The 26,432-nt window shown below is 41.0% G+C and overlaps 1 protein-coding gene across 25 annotated transcripts in view; it reads left to right on the top strand.

The window, feature by feature from the left end:
* Window positions 1-24,570, top strand: part of SOX6 (SRY-box transcription factor 6) — a 514,047-nt gene extending 489,477 nt beyond the window's left edge. For all 25 annotated transcript variants that reach the window (XM_016225178.2, XM_016225176.2, XM_016225171.2 and 22 more), the window contains 3 exons: window positions 6,955-7,188; window positions 9,766-9,982; window positions 20,457-24,570. In XM_016225178.2, coding sequence (XP_016080664.2) covers window positions 6,955-7,188; window positions 9,766-9,982; window positions 20,457-20,760 — 755 coding nt within the window. In that variant the 3' untranslated portion in view covers window positions 20,761-24,570. The remainder of the gene's footprint in view (window positions 1-6,954; window positions 7,189-9,765; window positions 9,983-20,456) is intronic.
* The last annotated feature ends 1,862 nt before the right edge of the window (window positions 24,571-26,432 follow it).

Genomic DNA, 26,432 nt, shown 5'->3' with positions numbered 1-26,432 from the left:
AGTATACAAATGTATAGCTTCTCCTATCATCAACATCCTCCACCAGAATGGTACATTTGTTTCAATTGATGATCCTACCTTAACACATCATAATCACCAAAAGTTCATAGTTTACATTAGGATTCACTCTTGGTATTATACATTCCATGGGTTTGGGAAAATATATATCAATATTATCCATTATTATGATATCATGCAGAGTATTTTCACTGCCCTAAAATTCCTTTGTGCTCTGCCTAGTCATCCCTCTCACTCCCAACCATGGCAACCATGGATCTTTTTACTGTCTCCTTTCAAATCTTTTTTCTTTTTTCTTTTTTCTTTTTGGTTTGTTTTCCATTTGAATTACTTTATTGGCATTTTAGCTATACCTCTTTGTACTTTTTTTAGTTGTATTTTCTGGTGATTCACTATACATCCTTGACTGAGTATCTTGACAGTTAAAATTTTACAATTTCTCATAAAATAAAGCAGCTCTTAACTATTTAAGTCCATTTACTACCCTTGTTCCTTGTGCAAATGTGCTATTGTTCTTACATATTTTACCTCTTCTTATATTATAAATCCTACAATACCATATTGTTTTGTATTAAATAGTTCCTTGTTCTTTAAAAACATTAAATAAACAGTAATTAATGAAATCCAGAGAATAAAAAGCTTTTTAAATTTAGTCACATATTTATCATTTTTATGCTCTTCCTCTATTTTTGTATATCCAAGTTTCTATCAGATGTTATTTCTCTTCATCTTGAATAATTTCCTTGAATATCTATTTTGGCATGGGTCTGCAGGTAATGATTCTCTTAGCTTTTATTTATTTGAAAATATATTTCACATTCATTGTTGAAATATGTTCACTGGATAAAGTTCTGAACTGAAGTATTTTTTTTTTCTTTCAGCATTCTCAAGATGTTCTATAGTCTTCTAGTTTTCGTTGTTTCTAATTAGCTATTGTATTATTGTTACTTTATATGTAACGTGACCTCTTTCTCTGGAATTTTCCCTTTGTCTTTGGTTTTCAGCAGTTTGAGTGCTGTCCAGGTTTAGTTTTCTTTATCATCTGTATGGCTTGCTTATCTGAATGTCTTATACCTGTAAATTGATGTTTCTCATCCAATTCAGGTAATTTTTAGCCAGTGTTTCTTCAAATATTTTCAGTTGTGATCCTTTCTCTTCTCTTTTTCTGGAATTCTAGTTATACGTATTTTAGGACATTCAGTATTGTTCTACGTATTGTTGAGTCTCTGTTTACTTTTTCAGCTTTTTTTCCTTAATGTTTTTGAGGCTATTCATAATTTCTTTTGAAGTTCATTGACACTTTACCTGTTCTCCAAACCTCTGTAAAGGCTATTCAGTGAATTTTCATCTCAAATATACTTTTCAGTTTTAGAATTTCCATTTTTTCTTTTATTTCTATGCTGAGTTCTCCCCCTTCTATACATTTATTATGACAATTTTTTCCTTTAAGTCCTTGAACATGTTTTTAATGGTTACTTTAAAGTCCTTGCCTACTCATTACACTAACTGAGTCATCTCAGCTTCTCTTTCTGTTGCCCTTTTTTGTTTGTTTCTGGGTCACATTTTCCAGGTTGTTTGAACAACTAATAATTTTTGTTATGTATTGTACATTATGAATTGTAGAAACTATGGTTTTTATTATCTTCTTTTATTAAGAACATTAATTTCTGTGCTAGAAGGCAGTTAAGTTACTTGCTGATCCCATTGAACTTGTGGAATAGCCAGAATGAAAAAAGAAAGTCAGGCTTAATTGGATTAATGTGTCAGAAGATCCTGTGAAGATTCTAGGCAGGCTGGGAGTGTCTTCATGGAAAAGCTGTGAAAACAGGGATCTCACTTGTTGAAATTCCTTTCTTTCTAGGATTGAATCCTCTCCAGTTTCCTCTTAATTTTGGTAAATCTCTGGCGACTTCAAATGGTTTCTTTTTCATATTTTTCCCCAGAGTCTGTAATTACTATCTTCTCGAGGGTTAGTCTGATATAAGCTATTCTGCCATTACCCGAACTAGATCCCAGAAGAGAGCCTTTTGTGCCAGTATTTTGCATAGATCACATTCTGTCTGACAAAATGTGTTTCAGTGGGCTTATGAGGAGGTATTTATTCACCTTATTTTTCTCTAATATTTATTATCGATTCACTAGTAATCATTAAGACTATTCAATGGTAATCTCTCTCTAAGTTTCCATTTCGACCTCTTCTAGGACATATTTGTTCGTGTCACTACCCTGCTTAATTACCTTAAAGAATTCTTGGCCTGGCATTCAAAGGTATTTAGCAATCTGGTCCCTGCTTACTTCTCTAATTTCATCTCTTAGAATTCTCCTATTTTTTTTCTCTAAGTCCAAGCCAGAGCAGCTTCTTTCTATTCCCTAACGCCTGCTTTGCTTTTGCTATAACTCTGTGCCTTCCTTCATCCTGATTCTCCAGCCTGGAATGTTCACACGCCTGCTGGTAACGCCTCACTCTTCCTTCAAGATGCTTTCAAGCACCACTTCCTCCCTGAAGCCTTCCTGATATGTGTCTCTGTCCATCCCAATAACATTAATAGCTTCACTTCTCTACTGTTATAGTATTTTTAAATCACCTTTGTTAGTACTTACACTGTTTTATAATTTTCTCTTTATGTGTCTGTTTCTGTCACTGGGCCAAATACCTTAAAAACAAGACACGTGTGTTATTATTCTTTGTCTACCCGATCACAATGCTGGGTACACCTAAAATATGTCAGGAGTGTTTGCTGAATAGATAAATGATTACCAGGCACTTTATAGAATTAGCCAGAGTTCCTCCTTAGTGAGAACTTTGTGTATACAAAACACACACCAAACACTCATTCACTCACATAACTCTTGGAATTTACCCAGGAAGGAGGCCTCTCCAGGGTTAGTTTAGGACCATTGCCACAGGCCATGATGGGTAAACTGGCCCTCTTTCCAACCCACCTGGAAAAACTCAACTTTCTGTCTCCTCTTTAAATCATTTAAATCACAAATTCCTAAGGAAGCCTTTGCCTCTGCAATTTCTGTTTCATCTCCATACACTATCTTTCTTTATCTAACTGAAAGTTTGCCTTTACACAAACTGTGATATGGGAGGTGAAGGATGAATTAAGCCAGCCAAGCCCCCTCGGCGAAGCTGCAGAGAATGGGAATTATTGGAGTCCAGGGGACCAGGGTGCCTAGTGTTGACCTCCTGCCCTCCAGTAACTGTCATTTAGGAATGCTTTTGCTGATAGTCAAAGACGTGGGGCAGCTGGAAAGCAGTAGTCTTCAGGTACATAGCTGTGGTCCTAGGCTTCTTCCAACTGCTTTTCATGAGAAGACATATCATGAAGAGTGAACTCACAAATGATTCCTCTGCTGTTTAAAGTAAAAGAAGCCGCCTCATAGAACTGTGAGACATTCCCTAGGACAATTCTGGATTCTGACACAGAGCACTGGCTATTTTAGGATAAAGTAGCTTTTTCTTTTCAACTTGATGCTATTTTCAAAAATGAATGAAGCAGTATGAAGTCACACTTGATATGTAGATTTTAAAGTTAATTTAGAACAGAAAGTGGATTTTAGGCTTCAAATATTCAGACTAATATTCAGACTTTTGAAAACAATTTTATAGTTTTTTATAGAATTTTCCCTATCCATTTGAAAGGGCTTTCCTAACACACAATCTCCATTTTTTAATTCTGAATTTAACACCCATGCCCAGGCAGATGTACTTCTACTGTTGCAACATTTATTTCCAAACCATTTTGTTTCATAAAGCAAAGTTTGGGGAAATTAAAGGACACTTTCTAACTATTTTGATTTTGTAGCCTCCTACTACTTTCTTAAAATTCAGACCCTGATCAGATATCATATCCAGTTTAAAAATGGTTTCAGACCTCAGTCTCCCTGGATAAGTCTCTTCTTCTTTCCAAATCTTGGTTCATTCCGAGTTTTGCTTAGAATGCCCCCGTTCTTTTTTCAGTTGACTCCTCTTGGAAGAGAGAAGAGGAGGCAAGAGAAAAGAGAAGTTTGCATGGCCTGTAGCATTTTCTGTTGCTCTTCCCTTAATTTGTATTTTTATACTCTGTATATGCTTGAATTCCTTAATTTCCGGGAGCATTCTTTGTGAGTCCTAGAGTCTACCGTGTGATTAATCCCATGTCGGTGTCAGGAGACAGTATGCTCTCTGGGAGAAAGGACAAGGAGGGCAGGAGGGAGGACCTGAGCCCTCTTCCTGGGAAGAAGGTACAGGTTGTGGGACAGGAGAGGGTGAGAGGGGTATGCCAGGCTGGGGAATGGACGGGGGGAGATGCGCATGTGTGTGGCATATCCGGTAGAATCAGCTGGTACAGAATAGAAGATCTTCTGAAGCCAGAATCTAAAAATCCGCCATGACCCCTGTTAGCCTGTAGGATTAGAACATCCTATGTACAATGAAAATGCATCTTTTGAATGAATAGGTAAATGGCAGCTGGCTATTTGGTTTTGTTAGAGGTGGAGAGGAAGCTATGACAATAAGAGCAGATCTCCAACGTTAATCACCTGTGGCATAGTAGCCAACTTAGAATAATATTGAAATGTTTTTGCATATGGCGTTCTCCCCAAGCCTGTCTTCTTTTATGTGTATGCATGCAAGTATATAAATTGCTGAATCCATGTCAGTTGTAAAGTAATGGCACTGAGGGCATCATAAATTACTGCGGTGATCCTCAGGAGAAGACACTGCCGTATCTGAATGAGTGTTTCATTTCCAGAGTAATGTATGCCTTCATCTGGCCCAGCAGTCAGCATATTGCCCTGTGTTGATGGATATTGTCAGCTGGAAGCTACACTACATTTCACTGCACAATAAACATGGCTGTCAAACCCATATAAAGTGAAATCAATTTATCCTGTATGGTCAGTGCATTTTAAATGAAATTAATGTACTGTGGGTATGGTGGCAAAAAGGTAGCATATTAGTTATGCATCTTGGGATCTGAGTCTTTTCATGTAAGGGATCATTCTGTCTAGTTGTCCTAAATGAAAGCCTGTTTATAAAATTTGTTATTTTTGCATGGTCTTCAGAAAGTGGCCCCTCTGCCCTCCTTCATGTTTGGAAAAGAATTAACACTATCATCCAGTTCAGCCTTTTTATCCTGTCTTTTGTTTGCAACAAATGATGGCCATATTTGCCAAATAATAGTGCACTTTAATGTTCTAATTTATCCCTATCTCTGACACAAATGAATTTCTACACAATCAGGGCATCTGGAAATAGAGTAGACGGACCAGAGATTGTTGTTCCTGTGTAATCACTCCACTGAGCTGAAAGGATTTACTTTTTCCAAAAAGTAGAAATGTTGGTTTTAATGTATGTTTTGCTTCTAAGCCTTTGGGAGTGGACTTTCTGCCGTATGTAGTGGAAGCCCTGGCTTGCCGTCTATCCAGCATTACCTTTAACTAGAGAAGTTTTCAGTCTACAGGGAGATATTTCGTAGTTGCCACATCGTAAAGCATGCATCAGTGTGTCGTGCTGGTGCATGGAAACAAGCAGGAGCTATGTTCAGTCACTCAGTTGATTTATTCAATCATTCACTAATTTAACATATTTTACTGATTGAAACTCTACATGCCAAGTGCTTTACTAGGACCTACGGATGCGGCAGTGAAGAGGAGTCAGTTCCTACCAATATCCTCAAGGAGCCTTCAATCTAGTACATTACTAAAGTCATGTTTTCAGAAACTATAAAATAATATCAGGAATTTAGACGTAGTTTTGTAGGGAGATGTTAAAGAACTACCCTTAAACAGCAGGAAAATATATCAGGACCCTTGAAATACATGCCTTTTAGCCTACTACTTTCACATATGAGTTGAAAACCAAATAATCTTTTACATTATATGCATTTATTGAGCATCTACTATGTGGGAAGTCCTGGGGAAACAAGAATGAATATAGCATGAACACCAGCTTTCGGGATCTCATATTCCTGGGGATGGAGTAGAAAAATGAGAGAGAGATAATCACATAACCAAGTAATCGGTTTGGAGCATGTAGCATAAGAGAAACAATGTGAACACAGCCCGGGGAGCATCATTGCAGAGGCTGTGCCTGCAGCCTTCCCACCTGCCTTAGGCACCCTCCCCTGTTCACACGCTCACTCCACTCATCCTCCACACTCAGCTTAGACATGCTCTCTCCTGGGAGGCGTTAGCTGACTGTCCTGTCTGGTGCCCTCTTGGAACCCTGTTTACTACAACATTACGAGCACTTACTATGCACGCTGAGACAGTTGTCTTCTGGGGTCTGTTTCCCCTCTAACTGTGAGCTACTTAAAAGCAGGGGCTGTTTTATTCACCTTTGTATCCCTAGCACCTGGCATAAACCTAACTCATAGTAATTGCTCAATTAATATTTTTATGGAATTAATTGATTCATGAAACATGCTACATTTGAATAGGCCTTGAAGGATGGGTGGGATTTCGTGTGAAGGGGTAGGAGAAGGGCTTCCTCTCAGGCACCGAGAAGAGCACTGGCCAAGGTGCAATATTGTGAAAGAGAATTCTATTTGAGGGAAGAGACAGTTGGAAATGGCTGTAATTTCTGGTAAATGAGGCTAAAATGATAGGTGAGGGCCTGCTCTTAAAGAGAGGAATGTCAGCAGGAAATTTTAGCATAAAACAAAGCCAGTCATTGCTTCATCATCACCTGCAATGGATTGTTTTAAAAAAATGTATGAGGTGTATAAAAACATGCAACATTAATTCTGCCTGATGTGTCTTCAAGGCCTATGTCAGAAGGGCCTGTAGAATTGTCATTTGAAACCGTCTTCTGCTTCCAAGAGGTCACTTACCTCTTGGTAAGTGAGGGGCCTAGGGAAAGCAGCTGAACCAGGCGGCAGTCTGCGTTACATGATCCAGATAATAATGCTCTGCACCCGTCTTGTTCTTCCTGCCCTGACATTACAGGAAGTAAAGCAATGAATGGCTCTGCAGCTAAACTACAGCAGTATTATTGTTGGCCAACAGGAGGCGCCACTGTGGCTGAAGCACGAGTCTACAGGGATGCCCGCGGCCGGGCCAGCAGCGAGCCACACATCAAGCGACCAATGAATGCATTCATGGTTTGGGCGAAGGACGAGAGAAGGAAAATCCTTCAGGCCTTCCCTGACATGCATAACTCCAACATTAGCAAAATTTTAGGTGAGTGCAGCCACCGAGGCCGACCTTCTACCCCATGAGTGTCCCGAGAGTGGAAAGCAGGGGGCACCCTGCAAAACCTAAGGGAGACTGTGGTTTGCACAAGTTAGATAAAGCCCAGCAAGCTGCTATGGGAGACTTTGTCACCACTTCTGTGTCCCCTGCCCCAGAGTGTGGCATTTAGCTTTGGGAGTTATTACATCCACAAGGTGCCAGGGCAGGACTGACTAAAAACTTCTTTTAGAGACAAAACTATTTATAGGATGTGTTAATACTGTGAATTAAGCAACCCTGAGAGGTCACTGCTACACAGCAATCACAGGGACAAGCTTGACCGCCCTTTCTTTCTCAGTCTTCTTAAATTCCCAAGTTGCTGCAAAACCTGGGGAACAATAGAGCCTGCAGTTTTCTGCTCCAGTATTCTTGGGTTCACATGTCTTTCTGAAAGAACTCATCGAGGGCTTGGGGGTGAGCGCCCAAATAGTGTGAAGTTCATGGAGTGGAGAGCAGTGCCTCTAATGATAACTTTAGACGTTGTAAAATAAAACTACATTTACTTTAATAAGATGTGACTGGTTCAAATTTCATAGCAGCGAGCTGAGCACATTAGACCACAGGGCAGAGGCCCGTTTTGCGGTGAATTGCTGAGTGATCCTCCCGTTCCTCGGGATTAAACTCAAGCCTTGTTCTATTAGTGTAAAGCTCGCCTAGTGCGGATTATACAGTTTGGAATTATTGTGCTCAACATATTGAACATATTTTATTCAACACGCAGCATTACAGTCAACATGTTTCCTCTTTAAAAAGAAAAAACACAGACGGCACTGTTCTATTTAAGCTGTCAGGATGTGACAAAATCTCAAAGGGAGCCGGTAAAGAAGCCGAAAAGCATTAGAGACTTAAACTGTGGTTTTCATTTTTTAAATGTTTTGTTCAAAAGCAATAAATATTTAACCTGAGTGAATATCAGTGATCTGGACACACACAAATACACATTTTGTCACTGTATAAATAATTTAACTTGATTCAGAGACATTTTGAGGCAGTGACCTCTGAGAAAATTTAAAACATACATGAGATCAAATAGTGGTGAAATGTTAAAATACAAATTTCCCCTCTTTTTTTTTTTTCCATTTTGACGTTTGAATTTTGCAATGGATAGTAAATGTCATTACAATTAAGTTTATTTTTAGAGTTTCAAAGACATGCATAGGGGTATTACTCCTTCTAATTTAAATACCTTTCAAGACTAATGCTCCCAATGCATGTATTAAATTTTTCTAATTAATGGACACTCAAAAGAAACCTGATATTTCTCTGTTCTTAAAGTTTTATATCTAACTGAAAATTTTCTTTCTTTTCTTTTTTTTTTTTTTTTTTTTTTTGCCATTTTAGTAGCAGTGTGAGTAAGCTCCCAGATGGGCACAGAACTTCTCTGTTTCCATTTTGGCAGCTGTGAGGAATCTATATTATTAGTGTGCATTCTGTGAAAAAATTATTAAGAATATAGTAAGTGTATTCATTAAAAGGCAAACTGTTAAGCACAGGAGCACCAAGCATCCTCTGTTCCTGGGGCCCTGGGCTGTGGCGCCAGCGGGACATGGAGGAGCCTCTCTGCCCGGCCTTCTCCGCGGCCCCCGCACGCTCGGGAGAGAGCGGGGAGATGCGGCGGTGCGGCGGCCAGGATAGTGCTGGCTACAGAGAGTATTTGTACAACTTTTCCATTTGTTTATGTATGAAAACTCTCCACTGAAGAATAGCTCCCATCCAGTCAGCACAGCTGTTACCGCTTTATTCGCCAGCGAGACACAAAAATGCAATTTGATACATGTAAAAAAACCCATCTCTTCTTCGTCAAGTGTTTAGATAATTCTTTATAAACAATATTAGAGGAGTGAATACTTTTCCTCCTTCCTGTATAAACCATATTAAAAAATTTCGTACTTTCATTGGTACAGCTTTGAATGGGCGTTTATAGTACTTGAAATGGTGTATATAATCCCAACGGTACCTTCCGGCTCCAACGCTGTAACTTCCTAAATAGAGCCGAGGCTTTTCAGTTACCCTAGGCCAGGGGAGTCAGTGTCACAGTAGTTTTTTATATATTGAAGGATGTCCTGTCTGCTGACATCTTCTCAAAGGAGAGCTTTACTAAAGATGCTTGGAGAGAGAGAGATGTTTGAATTTCTGGAACCAAGAAAGCCCTTCCTGAGAATCCTGTCACACTGAACGGATGCTTAGGAAAGATTAGTTTTTTCACCCTCTTAAGAGAGATGGGCAGATACGTGGGGCTTTGAGGTGGGAGGTGGTCTTTAAGCAGCAAAGACACGTTTTAAAACACTACACTTGGTGTAACGCCAGCTTTAAAGTATTGAGAGAAATAATATAATAAATGTATCACATACAAAATAATTCTTTGCTCTGTAGTCTGAAAGACCAGTTGTGAGGCTCAGTGGTACATAGTAATAGGAGCCGCTCAGAGCACAGGTCAATGAAGCCCTGGGAAGGTATGCGTCGCTCTATTTGCCAGGAATGTGTTGCCTTCACCACTTGGGTACTTAAGGCTATTTTTATGTCCAGGGTCTCGCTGGAAATCCATGTCCAACCAAGAGAAGCAACCTTATTATGAAGAGCAGGCCCGGCTAAGCAAAATCCACTTAGAGAAGTACCCGAACTATAAATACAAACCCCGGCCGAAGCGCACCTGCATTGTTGATGGCAAAAAGCTCCGGATCGGGGAGTATAAGCAACTGATGAGGTCTCGGAGACAGGAGATGAGGCAGTTCTTTACCGTGGGGTAAGTGCTTCTGAGTTCAACCACCTGGGCTTTCCCGCCCCATCAAGAAACCGCAGGTTGGCTCCTGGCAGCTTGTTAGGGGAGGGAGGCAGTTCACAGCCTTGCAGCATGGCTCCTGCTCACACCCAGACCTGCGGCAGGTCACTCCCAACTGATCACCCCTGTCATTGTCCCCCAACTAACCTAAGATGCTTGGTGCCCACACACAAAGTTTCTGGTAGTTTATTTCAGCAGACACACAGGGAGAAAAAATAAAAACTGAACATAAGAAATCCCCAGAAGCTTTCCAACTTCTCTGGGTGGTGCTTCTGACTCTAATCACAATAGTCTGCTTTTGTTGTGGGATTCACCACAAGATAATTGGCCTTGACATTGGTTAGAGGACCTCATTTCTGGCATGAGATCCAGAACTCCTGTTGCAGTAAATTATTCTGTGGTGGAAACAGTAACAATGTGGATTTTCTTGCTTAAATCAAAAACTAGACATGTTTTTGATATCTTCAAGTCTGATTTCATGTCATTTTGTTTAAAAATTAGGTAATAGATTTCTGGTATAAATTTCGACTTGGCTGACTGGCTGTCTGCATTCAAAAGAGGCCCCTTGTAACCACAGTAGTCAGGATAAGTGGGGATGCAGATGCCTGTAGGATCCAGCACACCCAGACCTAGGAGCACAGGAGGGTGGGTGGGGGCCTGAGGCAGCTGGGATCCCATTGGGAAGACGCTTGGGAAAGAGCTTGAGAGAGAAAAGCAGAGTAAGTGAAAAGGAAGCCGTTTTCACTGTTAACTGGACCGAACTGAGGAGCTGTGCTGTGCCAGGGAAATAGGAAGAGAGGAGTTGTCTTAAAGGGGAAGTGAAGAGCTTGTTAGTTTTAAGGACCCTCGAAAAATAACCTCATGGAACAAAAAGCTGTTTTCAGAATTGTGTATTTAAAAGCATAAAATTAATTTGGAATAGTAAATGGAGTAAAAACAACAACAAAAAAGCCAATGAAAGCAGCCTGGATGTGAGTCTACGTAAGACACCAGAGTGTTATGGGGAGGAGCCTGGGCTTCAGAGTTTGTGAGGTTCAAGCACTAACTGTGCCACCTACTTGGGCAGTGATTTAACTCCTCTAAGCTTCTGTTTTTTTATGTGTGAAATGAAACAAATAATAGTACCTATCTCATATGATTGTTGATTCAATGAGGCAATGCTTTTAAAAGTACTTTATATAGTGCTTACTTAGTACAATATCAATAGAGGTGAATTCCTATCATCATTACTATTAAATATGGATTGACTATCACAGTAAAACCATATATTTTATCACAATAGGTAATCAATGAATTTATTTCCACTGTGGCAGAACCTTTTTGAGTAAAGAGAGGCTTAAGCCACTTTGTGATGCAAGGATCCCAGTCTATTAACAGATGAAGACATGCAAAATAGGACTGTCCGATCCTCCTGTATTATAAACATTTGCATTTAAAAAATTATGCTCTTAAGACCAAAAGTACAATGCAGTATTATTGATCTGTTCACCTGCTAATTAGAAGAGTTATGAAAAATACCAATTCATAGTGCACTTTAGGAAATATAGTCATAGGTGACAAAACACAAATTTAAGACTTTGTGATAAATGTTTTCTTTTAATCCTGTTAGCGTATTTCTGAGACTGTGTATAATCTCTTTTGAACAGAGAATCAAACGTTTGAATTTGAGACCCTTTGTGATTCCCACCCTTCTCTTCATCATTCCCCTGTGTGTCTAGTGATACCTGATGGATCTCTTTCACCACAGTCTGCGAGGCTGTCAAAGTTCCCTGCGACTTATCTGAAAATCTGAGATGCAGTAATTCTACTTCATTTAGTTCCCTTTCTTTACCAAAGGGTACACTGAAACAGCTCTGGATCAAAATATCTCAACACATAACAATGCTTGTAAAATAAAAAATTACTAAAACGTACCATTTATTGTCTAGTATATACTGTATAGGTGTTTTAGATATAGAGATCACATAATCCTCTAAATAAGATAAAGTCGTGGAGGCTCCTAGAGGTCCTAAGGCTGCTGAAAGGTGAGAAAGAACAAAGGTTTAAATCCATATCTCTGCCTCTGTTGTGCCAAATGACTGAGGAACTGTCCTTACCACATTGCCTCAAAATAAGCCTCGGAGCCCTATTTTGGCCCAGGCATGGGTATGCCTGTGCTATTTGAGGAAGAGCTCCTAGAAGCTAGAGAAACTAAGATTGTTGGCTGTGGTGTCCGGTGGCATAAAAGGAGCTTTGAAATGTAGAGAGTAAGCATCGTGGTTTGGGCCCTGGAGGAGGCTCTTTATGGAAGGATCATTTTAGGCTGGGGGCTGGGACAATAGCTGTGCAAGCAAAGACCAGTGGATGTCTCATTCTTTTTCCTCAGTGCTGAGTACTTTCTTTTGCCCCGCTTAGTCATCCTTGCTACATAAAGCCAGGTATTATTCCCACTTAAAGAACTATATTCTCTTTTAGGTAGTTGTATCTGATAGATTATTAACTCCCTGGGGCTCATCTTTGGAAATTGGTCTTCATTAGATGTGAAGTTGTTACAAGAGGGAAAAACAAACAAGAAATTCAAACATTGCTATTGACTTCTCGAGGGAATGGGGATAAGATCAATATTTATAGCTGATTTTGAAAAGACATGCATAACTTTCAAGCCGATAAAATTTTGCTCAACAAAATTTATCATGCATTTTACTGATGATACAACTAGAAAGAAGTTCAGTGAGTTAGATTTTTTTTTTTTTACTTAGCTGTTAAGAAATGAATTTCTCAATAATATGAAATGAAGTAAAGTTAGCTCTTACCTTGAATTTAACCCTCTTAATTGACAAGTTAAGTATCAGAATTTTGTAATAATTCTGATAAGAGTACTATTAAGGTTGAAATGATATCATTAGCTACAACATTGTCTTTTCCCAAAGAACTATGGCCAAAAGTACTTCCATTTATTTGAAACTCATTCAATAATTTACCATGAAATAATAGAGGATTATGCAGATACTATAAGATATTAAATTTGGGCCTATTTTTTGGCTCAGTGAATTATACAAACCATTGCAAATACAACAGATTTACAAAATCCTCACAATGGGGTTGGAAAACACAATGTTCAGAGATGTTAAATAATTTATCCAAGGCCACACAGCTAGTAAATTGCAGAGTTGAGATTTAAGCCAGTCTTAGGCGAATGTGAAACACATGTCCTTTTCACCATTTCACATACCTCACAATTAGAGCCTACAAATTGTTTAGAGGTTGTATAGTATAGTGGTTAAGAACATCAGTTCTGGAGCCAGATTCAGCTTAAATCTTTATGCCTCTGAACTCTCCACTCACCCTTGGGAAAATTATTTAAACTCTCTGTATCTCAGTTTGCTCATACATGGAATGGAGATGACAATTTTACCTACAACACTGGACTCTTCTGAAAACTGAATAACCTAATGTATCTAAAGTGCTAAGAACAGTCTCTGACAGGTAGTAAGCCCCCAATTAGAGTAAACATTATTATTCTAGAAAAATAATGCTATGTGCCAGGTATATATTTTATATTATAAGGAATTACAGTCTACTGCCTTATGCTATAAGTGATTTGAACTTTTGCCTTTTGATCTTAATTCTAAAGAGGCCTAATCAAACCTATAAGATACTTATAATTGATTAGCATAGACTAGCCATACTTATTTTCAGTATTAGCCTTCTGTAAAGAAAGCAGGATTAGAATCCCTAATAAGTACGGTGAAAAGATTGCTCTTATTTCCATTCCTTACTGAGCTATCAACTACAGCGATGTGTAACGTGTAGGCTTATCTCCTGATGAAACAGACTTCGTTGCCTTCATTTATAGATGCTGTAAATGTCTGATGGATCAGCAAACAAGAGAGCTTCGCCAAAATAAATATGTAGTTCCTTTGCAATTGGCAAAGCTAGACTACACTCCAGAAATACTCTGGTTATTTGGAAACCATGCAGCTATGCTGTTCTCTATCAGGGTCAGCTTGGACTCTGTCAGGGTCAACTTATACTCTTCACTTGGGCTGGGATGCGAGGGTTTTTAGGCATCTCTGCTCATATAAGCCGCATGTGTATACTTTTACAAACATCTGCAACTTTGATTTTGATGTGCACATTCATTATTTGTAAAGCCCAATACTTACCAGCTATTCCTGTTTATGAAATCTGCAGTGTTTGAATTTTGACTTTGCAATTGATCTGTAAAGGAAGGAAAAATGCTTTTTAGGAAAGTAATTTCCAATAGACAAAGCTTGAGCATGCTGGCTGGATTTTCCATTTTGCTAATTGATTAGTCAGTCAGTTGGTAAGGGCCTATTTGAAACCAGCTCTGTGCCAAGCACTGTACTAAATTGATAAAGTACATGAGGCATTAATTCTGTGAGCTTTCAGAGAGTGCTATAGTCAGAGAAGCCAGGCACATACATGAATAGATTAGCAAATAATAGTTTGTTATACACACACAGAGAGAGAATACATTGCATAGTGCGACACATAATATATAATGAAGTACAAATTTTGATTTTGTAGAAAGAGCACGTAAAGCTCAGAGGAGGAGAGATTACTACACTAGGGCCAACCACAGGTCATTCTTAAGGAAGGGGATTTGAGGTTTGGGTAGGGTCCGCCTGGTGGAAAGTAGAGATAAAGATTTCTATTGTAGTGTGCAGGAGAACACGACACACGGGAAGGGGGAATGTGGAAATGTTCAATAACAAAGAAGGAAGCTGGAATTTCCCTGGCAGCAGGATAAGTAAAGACAAGTAAGGTAGATAGGGCGGAGCAGTATTTTGGAAGCCCTTGAAAGCTAGGCGTCTGCAGCTATAATTACAGTTACTTAACATTTTAGTCTCTTTTTATAACGACAATGATATAGGAAGACAGTTAGCTTATGATTTTACATCCATAGAATCAGTGGTAACCTAGAAGGGGTCTCAGAAGCCATACCGTCCAAGCAGCCAGGATTGTAGGAATCCTCTCTGAGTTTTGCTCACCCTCTTTGGGGCTAGAGAGCTCTCCACTTCCCAAGGGAGCTAGTTTCTTTGTCGAGTATCTCCTAATGCTAGAAAGTTCTTTTCTCTTAATTGAGCCTTAATCTGCCTTTCTGCTACTTCGTAGGTTGATTCTAACCCTTTCCTTTATTCTCTTCTAGAACAGGTCTTTTCCTTATTTAGAAACACAATCACTCAAGCATCTAAAGATGGTTATAGTCACATCCCTTCTTCACCCCCTTCTCTCCCGTATAACTAGTCTCTTTTCAGGTTTTCTTTTCTAAAATAGGCTAGCCAGCTTTTGCATTTGTTCTCCCTCTCATTCACTAGTTTGTTCTTTCGTTCACTCATTCATTCCATGTATTCAGCAGATTTTATTGAGCGCCTCCTGGGTTCTGGGCATTGTCTAAACTCTGGGGCCGTATCAGTGAAAATTCCCGTCCTCGTGAAGCTTTCATTCTAGTGGGAGAGGTCAGTCAGTCAGTCAACAAGTGAATAAATATCAAACAGTGGTAAGTGCCTTAGAACAAGGTAAAGAAGGAGCTGGCAGAGTTTCAGAGGATGGAGTGCAGTTTTAGACAGAATGGCTGTAGAAAACCTCACTGAGAAGATAAAACCTGGACAAAGACCTGAGGAGGTGCGGGAACAAGCCTTGCAGATGTCTGAGTGAAGACTTAGGCAGAGAGAACAGAGACTGACAAGGTCTTGAGGAAAGGTGGCGATTGGCTTGTTCAGGAAATAATGAGGCCAGAGCGATGAGGCAGAATTAGTAGGTGAGAAGAGTCATGAATGTCAGAGAGGTGATAGGAGGCCAAATTGTGAAAGGGCTTTTTAGCCATTGTGAAGATATTTAACTTGCCTTTGAGTGAGGTGGAAAGGCATTGAAGGGTTATAAGCAGAAGAGCACTGTGATCTGACTCAGCTTTGAAAAAAATCACTCTATCCACTGAGTTTAGTATTGTCTGAAGGGGCCATGGCTTGAAATGCCCAGGCTCTTAGAACAAACCAGATTAGAGCTGAATGGTGGCTTGGACTAGGTTTGTAGGGGTGAAGGTGGCAAGAAGGAGAGAGAATCTGGGTATATTACTGAGAGTGGGCCAATAGGATTTGCTGATTAATTGGATATAGGGTTTGAGAGAAATACAATTACCAAGGATTGGCCTGAGCAACCAGAAAGCTGAAGTAATCATTAACAAAGATCAGAAAGGCCATGAGAGGAGAGGTTTACGGGTGAATGACTAGGAGTTCGGTTTTGAACCTGTTAGGTTGAGATGGCATTTTGATATCCAAAACAAAAATAACGTAACAAGTTTTATATATGAGTCTGGAATTGAGGAATGTAGTGCTTACTGTAGATATAAATTTGAGAGTTGTGAGCACACAGATATTATTTAAAGCTACAGAACTGGACAAGATCACCAAGGAAAGGAATTTCTATAGAGAATAGGCTCGAGGACTGAGTCTGTGGGTACTCAGTGCTTAGAGGTCAGCGAGATGAGGGGATGCGTCAAGGGACTTAGACGGAGCAGCTAATGAGGGAGGAAGAAGGCTGGGAGGGAGCAGTGTCTGGAAGACAAGTGAACGAAGTGTTTCAGCACACGGGAAAGCGATCCACTGTATCAAATGCTGCTCATGGCACAGGTCAAGTAAGGCGACTTTTGAATTTAACAATGTGATCATTGGTGGTGTGACCTTTTCAAGCTCTGTCTCAGTGGAGAGTAATTAAAGTGGCTTTAAGAAAGAATTGAATAGAAGAAATGGAGAGAGTGAATATATGCAATCTTTTGAAGAAATTTTGCTTCAAAGGAGATTAGAGAAGTAGAGTAGGAGCTGGAAGGGATGTGAGTCAAAAGACAGTGTGTGTTTGTTTGTTTGTTTGTTTTAAAGCAGGAGAGAGAATGGCATGTTTATATGCTGATAGTAATGATCCAGGAAAGAGGGAAAACTGATAATGCAGATGAGAGAAACAGTTGCTGGAAAGAGGCCCTTGGTGAGCAAGGGCAGGCGGAGTCAGTGCACGAGCGAACGGGTTGGCCTTGGGTTGGATCAGGAATTGATTCCGATTCAGGAAGGCAGGCAGAGAATTAGGAACACAGAGGCAGCAGATAAATGTGATGGTGGGAGCTTGCGAACAGTTTCTTCTGATTACTTCTAATTTTCCCAGGAAATGGAAAGCTCGGTCATCAACCGTGAGTGAGGATGGGGGAGAAGTTGAGAAGGTGTGAAATAATCGTCTAGTGGAGGAGGAGGAGTGGGCAAGACAGGAGCGCAGTATGATGAGCACCGGAGGCCGATTTAGGTTCATGCCCGTGAGCTTAGAGACCAGGGAGCGTGACAGGGTGCCTTCTGCAGCCACGTCCCGCTGTGCGGGGTAGTCACAGGGCGGGCAGAGCTAGAGCTTTGCCAGGGAAGAGTGGAGAGAGTGCCTGCGAGAGGCGACGAAGTACAGAGTTTACGCTGGGCAAGGAGGTAAGTGGGGATGCGGCGGGAGGGCAGGGGAGGGGAGCAGCTGATTGAAGGATCAAGAAAGCGGGGATCCTGGCGGCTGGGAGAATTGTTGAACTGGAGAGGAGAGGGAGGTGAGAGCGCGCCGTTCACCATGGAGATTAGGGAGAGGCTGCAGTGGAATGGCGGGTCTGCTGCACAAGAGCGGGCGGCGGACACGGGAGGGCCAGGCCGTCACGGTGGAGGGGAGGTAGAGAAACTGAGGCAGCGGGTGTCAGGCTGTCATCTACATGGACAGTGAGTCATCAAGAGGTAGGCAGGAGTAACGCTGGAGAGGGAACAGGGAGCCAGGAGCTGACATCCCTAAGGAGTGAGGGCGATGGCCAGCAGGGCGCAGATAGATCGGTGGGTGACATCGTCTGGTATCACTCAACCACCCAGGCTTTTGGATGGCATGTGTGTGTCACTCCAGAAAATAAGCTGTGCTGGCGTTTTATTTCTCCATCGCTTTGTTTTCAGTGTCCCATTACCAGCTTAGGCCAGATACTGTTAAATTTGTGAAACTCAGTTTAAAAGAGCTTGATTCTGATTCAAGTTGCCGAGAACTTTCCTGGTGGAGTGAGCTTGCCTTTTTCGCCCCGCTCCTGATGTCCGGCAGAGCGTCCGTGACACAGGAAGGGCTCACTGCCTGGCTGTGGCATCTGTGCGGCCTCGGACTGGTTACTTCATCTGTGAAAGAGTGGAAATAATATTTATCTCTCAGGCTTATTGTGACAATTAAAGAAGGTCATGTGAAAGCAACTAAGCATGGTCCCCAGCACATCTAGGAGCTCAGTTCAGATTTTATTTAACAGAGCTAAAATTAGATCCTTTGAGTTAAAAATACTGCAAAAAGACTATCTATTCTTGGTGAAAAAAAAATGTCCTTTGTGAAAATAAAGTGCACTATCTGCTAGTTTGTGTATGGTATGTAGAGTGCATATTATAGATTAGCCCACCAAATTGGGAAATCTGTAAAATGGGTTACTGTTGCAGCAAAAGATTTTACTCTACACTCATTATGTGATTAAGGCAAAATTATTTTTATTGTAATTATCCAAATTCAGTAAAATGTTTAATGAGACATATACTGTCTTGGGCAGGTTAGCATGACATTTCATTTGTGTTAATTTGCCCGAAACTTAGGAAGCAGAAGTGTACTGTTTTTAAGAGTGTGGTTCTTTGAGAGGGAAACCAGTATTTTATGAGATGTTTCTACACATAGATTTAGATTTCTCTATCATCTTCTCCCTTCAAGCATTTAAAAAATCACCCTGAGCATCACAGAAAGTAGATCAATAACAGGTGCTTAGTGTCAATGGGGTAACAACAGGATCGATAGGAATCAGAAATTTTTATGAGATACAGGAGCATGGTGCATCTGTATATTGAATATCTATAAAGGAAAGGGTGATGAAATCCAAGTCAGGTGACCTAGGTTCACATTCTGACTTTGCTGGTCATTTAATCCAGGACCATAGGCTTGTTTTCTTTATCTGAAAAGTGGGCATAATAACACCTCGTGGGGCTGCCATGTTGATTGAGTGAGGTAATAGATGTGAAAATATTTTATATATTATGTTAGTCAAAGGTAAGGGATCATTATGATGCCGTCTAGTGAGTGAAAGAGTTAAAGATAACATCATCAGATATCTCACAGAGCAATTCCAGGCATTTGCATCATTTCTCCTCTACCAGGATGGAAGGCATGCCTGCCTTTTTGAGAAAATTATGCTCCTTCTGGACATGCTGAAGAATAGCTGGTAACCAAGCTAATTCATCGATTCAGGGTATTTTCCTTTGAGACTGAGGTGGACAGAAAGCTTTAATCACAATGTATAGGGTCAATAAGAATCATGTAAGTGATGGACCAACCTAAATCCATCAGTACTATAGGGTGAAAGGACCCTCCACGACTCCCTGACCCCAGCATTTTTAAATATATGGAAGTGAGGCTCACAAAGGGTAGTTTACAATGACATTTTGAAATAAATTTAAATTATAATGACTGCCCATAAAAAGTGAGAAAACTTCGTGACTATTACATCCATGAGGATATTGTTTCAGTCATAGTCTCTGAGCTAGGTCGCAGGTCTTTAATTCTTTGGAGCAGTTACAGTGACTCAAGGGAAGTTGAGAGACAGGTGGCCATGTCTCCCTGCAGAGGGAGAGACTGATCTTCTCAAAGGGTCTGGTAAGCGTATCTGATCTAGAGTCACTAATGATGGGATGATCTGTTGTGGCCAGGCCTTGGCACCTGCCAGGATCTGGGATGAGGCAGTCAATGTGTATTATTCTGTTAAGTGGGAGAGCCCTCACTGCTCTTCTGAATCCTCCAACCCCAGCTCCAGCCCAGGGCCTCAGGAATAGTAACATCCAAGAGGATCCTTCCTTACTTAGGAAAATAGAAGCTCCTTGAAAGAGCTTCCCTACAAGTTCCGCCACGGAAGTACATAGACATTTGCATGGATCCTAAATCTATGCTTTGTTCAATCTGACTCCTTGGGACCTTTCAGATCCTTTCTCATCTTGACCTTTCCTCTGTACAGCTCTCAAACCAAGGCGAAGACACAACCCTGCTTAACAATGTCATTATAATATGTCTCATATCACCAGTCTATTTTTTGTTGTTGTTGTTCTGGGAGAATCTTAAAAAATGATCCACATGTAACTTTATGGAATTAACTATAACATTTGTTCCAAATGCCAAACTTTGCCAAATTTGCAGTGTTATAAATACCCTACTTTTAATGTTGTAAAACCATCAATAAGTTGCTTCATACCATCGGGGAGATTTGCAGGCCTCCTCCGGGGAACACCTTCATCACATTTTGCCATTTGCTTAGAATGTCAAACAGGGCCCCCTTTTGGAGGACATGGGGGATGAATCTCAATGCCACAGGGAAGAACATATATTATAGATCTTTCCCCCTGTTTTATTTTATTTTTTTAAATCTATACAGGCAACAGCCTCAGATTCCAATCACCACAGGAACAGGTGTTGTGTATCCTGGTGCTATTACTATGGCAACGACCACACCATCACCTCAGATGACATCTGACTGCTCCAGCACCTCCGCCAGCCCCGAGCCCAGCCTCCCGGTCATCCAGAGCACTTACGGCATGAAGACGGACGGCGGGAGCCTGGCGGGACCCGAGATGATCAACGGAGAGGATGAGATGGAGATGTACGACGACTATGAGGACGACCCCAAGTCAGACTATAGCAGCGAAAATGAAGCCCCCGAAGCTGTCAGTGCCAACTGAGGAGCGTTTGTTTGCTGAATTAAAATACTCTGACATTTCGCATCCCCTTCCCCAACAAAAAGTTCTTAAAGAGCCCGCATGCATTTGTGGCTCCACAATTACATCAGCAGAATGGTCTTAATTGTTTTGTAAAGTGTGAGACAGATTAAGTTTTCCCTGATTTTTCATGAACTTGAGTTTTTTGTCGTTATTGTTATTGTTGTTGTTGTTTTTTTAATTTAGGTGAAGACATATTAAATATGAGACACCAGGACTTGAAAACTTATCTCAACCCATAGCTGTCTTACAAGTCTTATATTTTTGTCTTACTATATATTTTTTTTTGGATGTTGATAAAGGTTTAAGTTACTGTTTTAGATGGGGTTAAACATTCTCACTCAGGTATGCTGTGCCGGCCTACAGGTTGTGAATGTGTTTTTATTCTGAATTATTTTAGAAAACAACTGAGGATTTCCTGTTGTGGAGCAGAACAAGTCCACGGCGTGTGCAGCTGCACGTAGAGCATTTCGAACGGCCTCGAATTCCATGTGTCCATGTGTAGAGTTAAACTTTGAATGTGCCAAACTTTTTCATCACTTTTGAATCTTAATATTTTGAAAGTCTTAAAGGAGACACTGCAAAGTCTTAGACAATCTTTGGCATCTTAAAATAAAAATAGCAAACCATACCTTTTTTTTTTTCCAGAAAATGGTAAAGTACTCAGGAATCTGGAGACGAGACATTGTAAGGAATGAGCAAGGTTGCCACAGTGCATGTCCCAGTCATGTTTGCCTCTTGACGTGCCATCAGTGTGTGACGCGTGTGACGTTTGCACACCAGAGCAGTCACCACACCAGATACCGACGCGGTGGTCTCCTCTGCCCGAGACCGCCTCTCACTACATCCAGCCTCCCTTTGCCTTTAGCCCTGACATTCAGTCTTAACACATTTTTCTCTTAAGTAATTTATTCATTCCAGAATGTCAAGGGTCCACTTACTATTTATTTTTAAAAAAATTGTTGGTGGCATTAATTTAATAATTTTTGTTTTTCACCGTCCTTCCCCGAAGAATTTTCAGCCCTTTCCACCTCCTTCCCCTGCTAGATACAAAAGATGTACATAGTGATTTTATGTCCCCAGAGCATCTGGAAGCATTTCTGAAACAAGGTACTATTCAATACCTATATTGTTGTTTTTAATCACGAGTGTGTATCTGACCGCAGGGCTGTGTGTTTGGATACAGGTTCAGAGTCTTACACTTCAGCAGCTCTGCCCCAAGGTTTGCTGTGCCCTCAAGTCTTTTGCCAGAATTCCCCCATAAGTCAGCTCAACGGCGAGTGGTAGGATCTGTCTCGGTGGCGTTTCCCCTGAATGCCATTCAACAGCAAGGGTCAGCGGTGGTGACTCCCAGGCAGGAGAGTCCTGCAGCCAAACCTACAGCCCAAGGCTGGGGGCCATGTAGGAGGCCACAGTGGCGCTGTCATGGGCTGGCACCTTTGAGCTGGGCTGCCTTGTCCCATCTGGCCCATTTAGGGAGTTCTTTGCAAGATCCCTAGGATGCAAGAAGCCACATGACAGCCTCAAAGAAAAGATGGAGGCAAAGAGTCATGATGCATCCAGAGAATGAAAGAAAATCGTAGGGAAGAAGGGGAGGAACCACATTCCCTGTCAAGGATGCTCCTGCTGTTAACTCTGGGACAGCTCACTCCTGGGCAGCAGGGGAGTTCCTGGGGCTCGCACCCCCTGTCTGTGGCCTCCATGTGAATGAGATTAAGTGCACTTGTCACACAGGGATTTTCTGGAGCTGTGCTGATGGGCTGGGAGGCAGCGATGTTTGATTCCCCATCTCCTCATTATGGGGAGCTCAGCCATGCCCTTTTGACCTTCCTGAAACCAGGACTGATTGCCTATGGGGTGAGGGGGCCTCACCCAGAGAGCTGCAGTTGGAGAATGTCTCCAATGGGACAGTTCACCTCATAGGACAACCCAGAATCTGAGCAGCAGGACATAGGAACGGCCCCATCAGATTTCTTGAGCCATTTTGTCACTTGGAAGAAAATAGTGTACCTTCATATTTATTTAACGAGTGCTCAAGGCCATACCTAATAGCAATTACTAGGTCTAGCCGAGATATTCCTGGCTGTGTCATCAGCTGGGAGCGCTCTCTATAAGCTGATTAAGGTACTGATAGGAATGTTTTGTTCTTAATATTGGTTGGGGATTGGAACTTTGTTTTTGTACATTTATTTCAAATGAGGAGGAGGTCATTTTTCTTAAAAAAAAAAAAAAATGAGTATTTATTATTGTCTTACTGATTTCTTTGGAACATATACCTCTCCTCCTCAGTTCCTGCTCATGTTTTTCTCATGGTCTTTGGCTTTTGCTCTGCCTCCCCACTCCTTTTTTATTTTGTTGCATAGGCAGAGTGCTGTATGGCTAGCATTGTAATGTATGTAATTAATTTTGCACAGAGGCAAACACTTAGAATAGTAGGTTAATTCCATCTGTTTTATGACCATGCCAAAATAATCTTCTGGGCTGGCGGAAAACAAAGGACTGTTCTTTAGGACTGAAACTTGATTTTGCTTGTAGTAAAAAAACAAAACAAAACAAAACAAAAAAAAACACAACAAAAAACACACACACTCACAGATGTTGTTTCATAAGTGTTATAAGCACTGGATATAAATGGTATTTTTTATCACTTCTGACTAATGTGAAACTGTTGTACGAAAACTACATGAACAAAAGTCATCTGTTTCGACTCGTGTGGGCTTGCCTCACAGTTGCCGGATTTGAGTCATTTTTATGTCTTGTTATTTCATTTATTTATGCAAAATACATGTGTGTATGAACACTTTGTTTTAGCTCCAGCTCTGCCTCCGTACTGGGGTTCAGTTACTTCTAGCCATGTTCTCAAAAACGAAAGGCTGTTCAGGCACGATCTGATTGTAAACGTCCCTTTCATTGGGTCAAACAGTGATGCTGTATTTGAATCTAAATTCTGCACATTAGCAGCTTATTCTATTTATTAGCCAAGTTTGGCTCTAAAAATCCTTGGAAATTAAGAATGACAATCATAGGGATCCCTTCATTTTATTTGCAGTGGGGCTTAAACAAAGTTTTTTACGACTTTACCATCTCATTTTAGATTTTTTTCTAATTGTGTAAATATAACATAGAAATAGAATTTATTTTTGGTTCATGAATACTTAGTGAGATATAAGTTATGTATTTCCTTTTTGTTCTCTATCCATGTGTGTTGGTCCAGACTAGAAGTCGACGAGTCACTGCACCGCGTGCGGAGAGCCAGCTTCCAGCCGCGGCGAGAGCAGGTCCCCCGGCGCTGGGGCCGTAAACCCTTCACTCAGTCCTCGCGCAGTAGAGCCCACTGTCCACAGACTCGGCCTTTGACTTTTTCCTTATAGAAAGTCGGTGAATTGAACATACCAAATTTCCAGTACAGCTGGGAGAGAGTCAGTTTGCTTTGTGAATCCACATAAATTGTGTCAGGTAGTTCTGTGACCATTTAATAATAGCAGGAAGCATGAAAGTTATTGTAAAAGCAAAAATCTGCCTCTGAGATTGGCCATTAACAAAAGTCCCACCATGCCAATTAGATGAAAGAATATTAATAAACTTTTGTTCAGTGCTTTTTATTTCATGGTATCTTCAAATCAAAGATAAAAATTATCTCCATTTTGGTAAAGAACTTGCAGGGTTAGAATTTTCCATGTCACTCAGAAAAGGGACACTAGCAGACAATCCTAGCCTAAAAATAGACCATAAGGAATAGGAAGGAAAGAAAGATGAAAGAAGAAAGAAAGAGAAGAAAGAAAGAAAGAAAGAAAGAAAGAAAGAAAGAAAGAAAGAAAGAAAGAAAGAAAGAAAGAAAGAAAGAAAGAAAGAAAGAAAGAAAGAAAGAAAGAAAAAAGAAAAGAAACCAGAGAAAGGGAGAGTCAATCCGTGAGTCAGTCAGTGGCCAGGAGCAGCAAGCAGGCAGGCAGTTTCTCCGTTTCACTGGCAGATGCGATGCAGTCTCTGTTCCAGGAAGGTACGAGAGCTTTGTTGTTTTCACATGTATCCAGCTCAACCTTTTAGAATCAGTTGCTTCATTTGGTATTTGATACTCCCCAGCCTTGTCCTCAGGCCTGATTTTTTTGCCAGGGTCCTGACACGGACTCCCAGGCCAAGTTCTAAATTCAGGTGTGGGCTCACAGTGCTATCGAGCTTGTCAAATTCTGGCCTCCCCTGAACATTAGCCCCACTGGAGCCTGGGTGTTTGAAAAGGGTGTGATCACTCTGGGGCTGAAATTAAAGGCTCCTTTCTTTTTCTTACGAAGCCCTGCTGCTTCTTCGGAGCACACCCTCTGGAGCCAGGAGCACAGGCACTAGCTGAAAGCAGGGATTGTTTCGAGGAAGCCCATCTGCGCCCAGTAGGAAGGCAGCCTGGTAGCTTGAACACCACGGCCCAGGCTGCTTATCTCAATTTACTAATGTTGTAAAGAGGTGACCTCTACCTACGCATTAGGGAAAGGAGGAAGAATCACTTAGTAGTTTCAAATCATACGAGAAGTCCTGTACCAAGTGCCAACAACTGCAAACAGTGCAGCTAGAGGAATGTATTGGAATTATTACTGGGTCTTCCTTTTTGATGAGAAAATGACAAAGTGGTTGCTGTAGCCTTGCCTGATTCTGTACACGTTTGTCTAAGGACTGAGTTGGCACTTAAGCTCACTTCTCAAAGTATAATAATATTGTATGACCTCATTTGTCCCTTTACAAAAGCACTTGCATCATTTCCTTAAGTCATCTGCCCCTTGACATGTGTTCTTCCTTAATAAACAACTTCTGTCTGTTATTCCTGCCGATTATGTTCTGTTTCCGATGCCCTATACTATTGAGCGTGACCCTCCGCTGATATCATTGAAAATATTGATATGCAAACATATTTCCTTTTCTTCCCTATCCCATCTTTTCCCTTTGGGGACAGATTGCTCTCCCAAAGCTCATGAACAAGTATTGGAAATGCCGGTACCTTAGGGGTGGGGCTACGGCGGGTGGGGGAGGGGCAGGCAGGTAACAGTGCAGATACTCTTCCAATTGGTGTCTGTGGCAAAATGGAAGCTTGAAGGCCACTCAGTGACATCTCACTCGGTGGCTTTTTATTCCCGAAGAACCACAAGCATAAAGTGAGGCCTCGGTGCTGGTGCTCTTGGAGTACGGGGAATGTGCAACTATTTAACTGTCCCGTATGCTGCACATTGCAGATCTGCTCATGTGCATTCTCCGTTTGTCTTCCTTTGTCATGTGTGTTTGCTTTTTTGAAAGTGCAGTCTCTATTGTACCCTTCTCCAGCTTGTAGCAAACTAGAATGCTTAGCATTTATGTTCATGCATTATTGTATTTGCCATGTAAATTTTTTATTACCGTAGACAAGCTTATAAGCTGTTACTACATAACTTATCTTACTGTAACTCTTTTATTTCCCCACATTGTAATTTGTTTGTGATGTATATTGTGAGATTGTATTTTATGTTAATTTAATCAGCACAATTCACTGACATGCTGGACTGACATGCTGGCTGCTGTTTCAAAGTGTAAAGTTTGTGTAGGGCTGTTGGGACAACGGCAGCTCTGTTGTCAAGGTGCCGTGCTTTGGTTCCTCTAGCAACACTGCGGGCGTGGCCCTG

Source organism: Miniopterus natalensis, chromosome 11 (assembly GCF_054644295.1).
Source record: "Miniopterus natalensis isolate mMinNat1 chromosome 11, mMinNat1.hap1, whole genome shotgun sequence".
NCBI lineage: Eukaryota > Metazoa > Chordata > Mammalia > Chiroptera > Miniopteridae > Miniopterus > Miniopterus natalensis.
The sequence above is the reverse complement of the archived record's forward strand: the minus strand, read 5'-3'. Positions and strand labels throughout refer to the sequence as shown.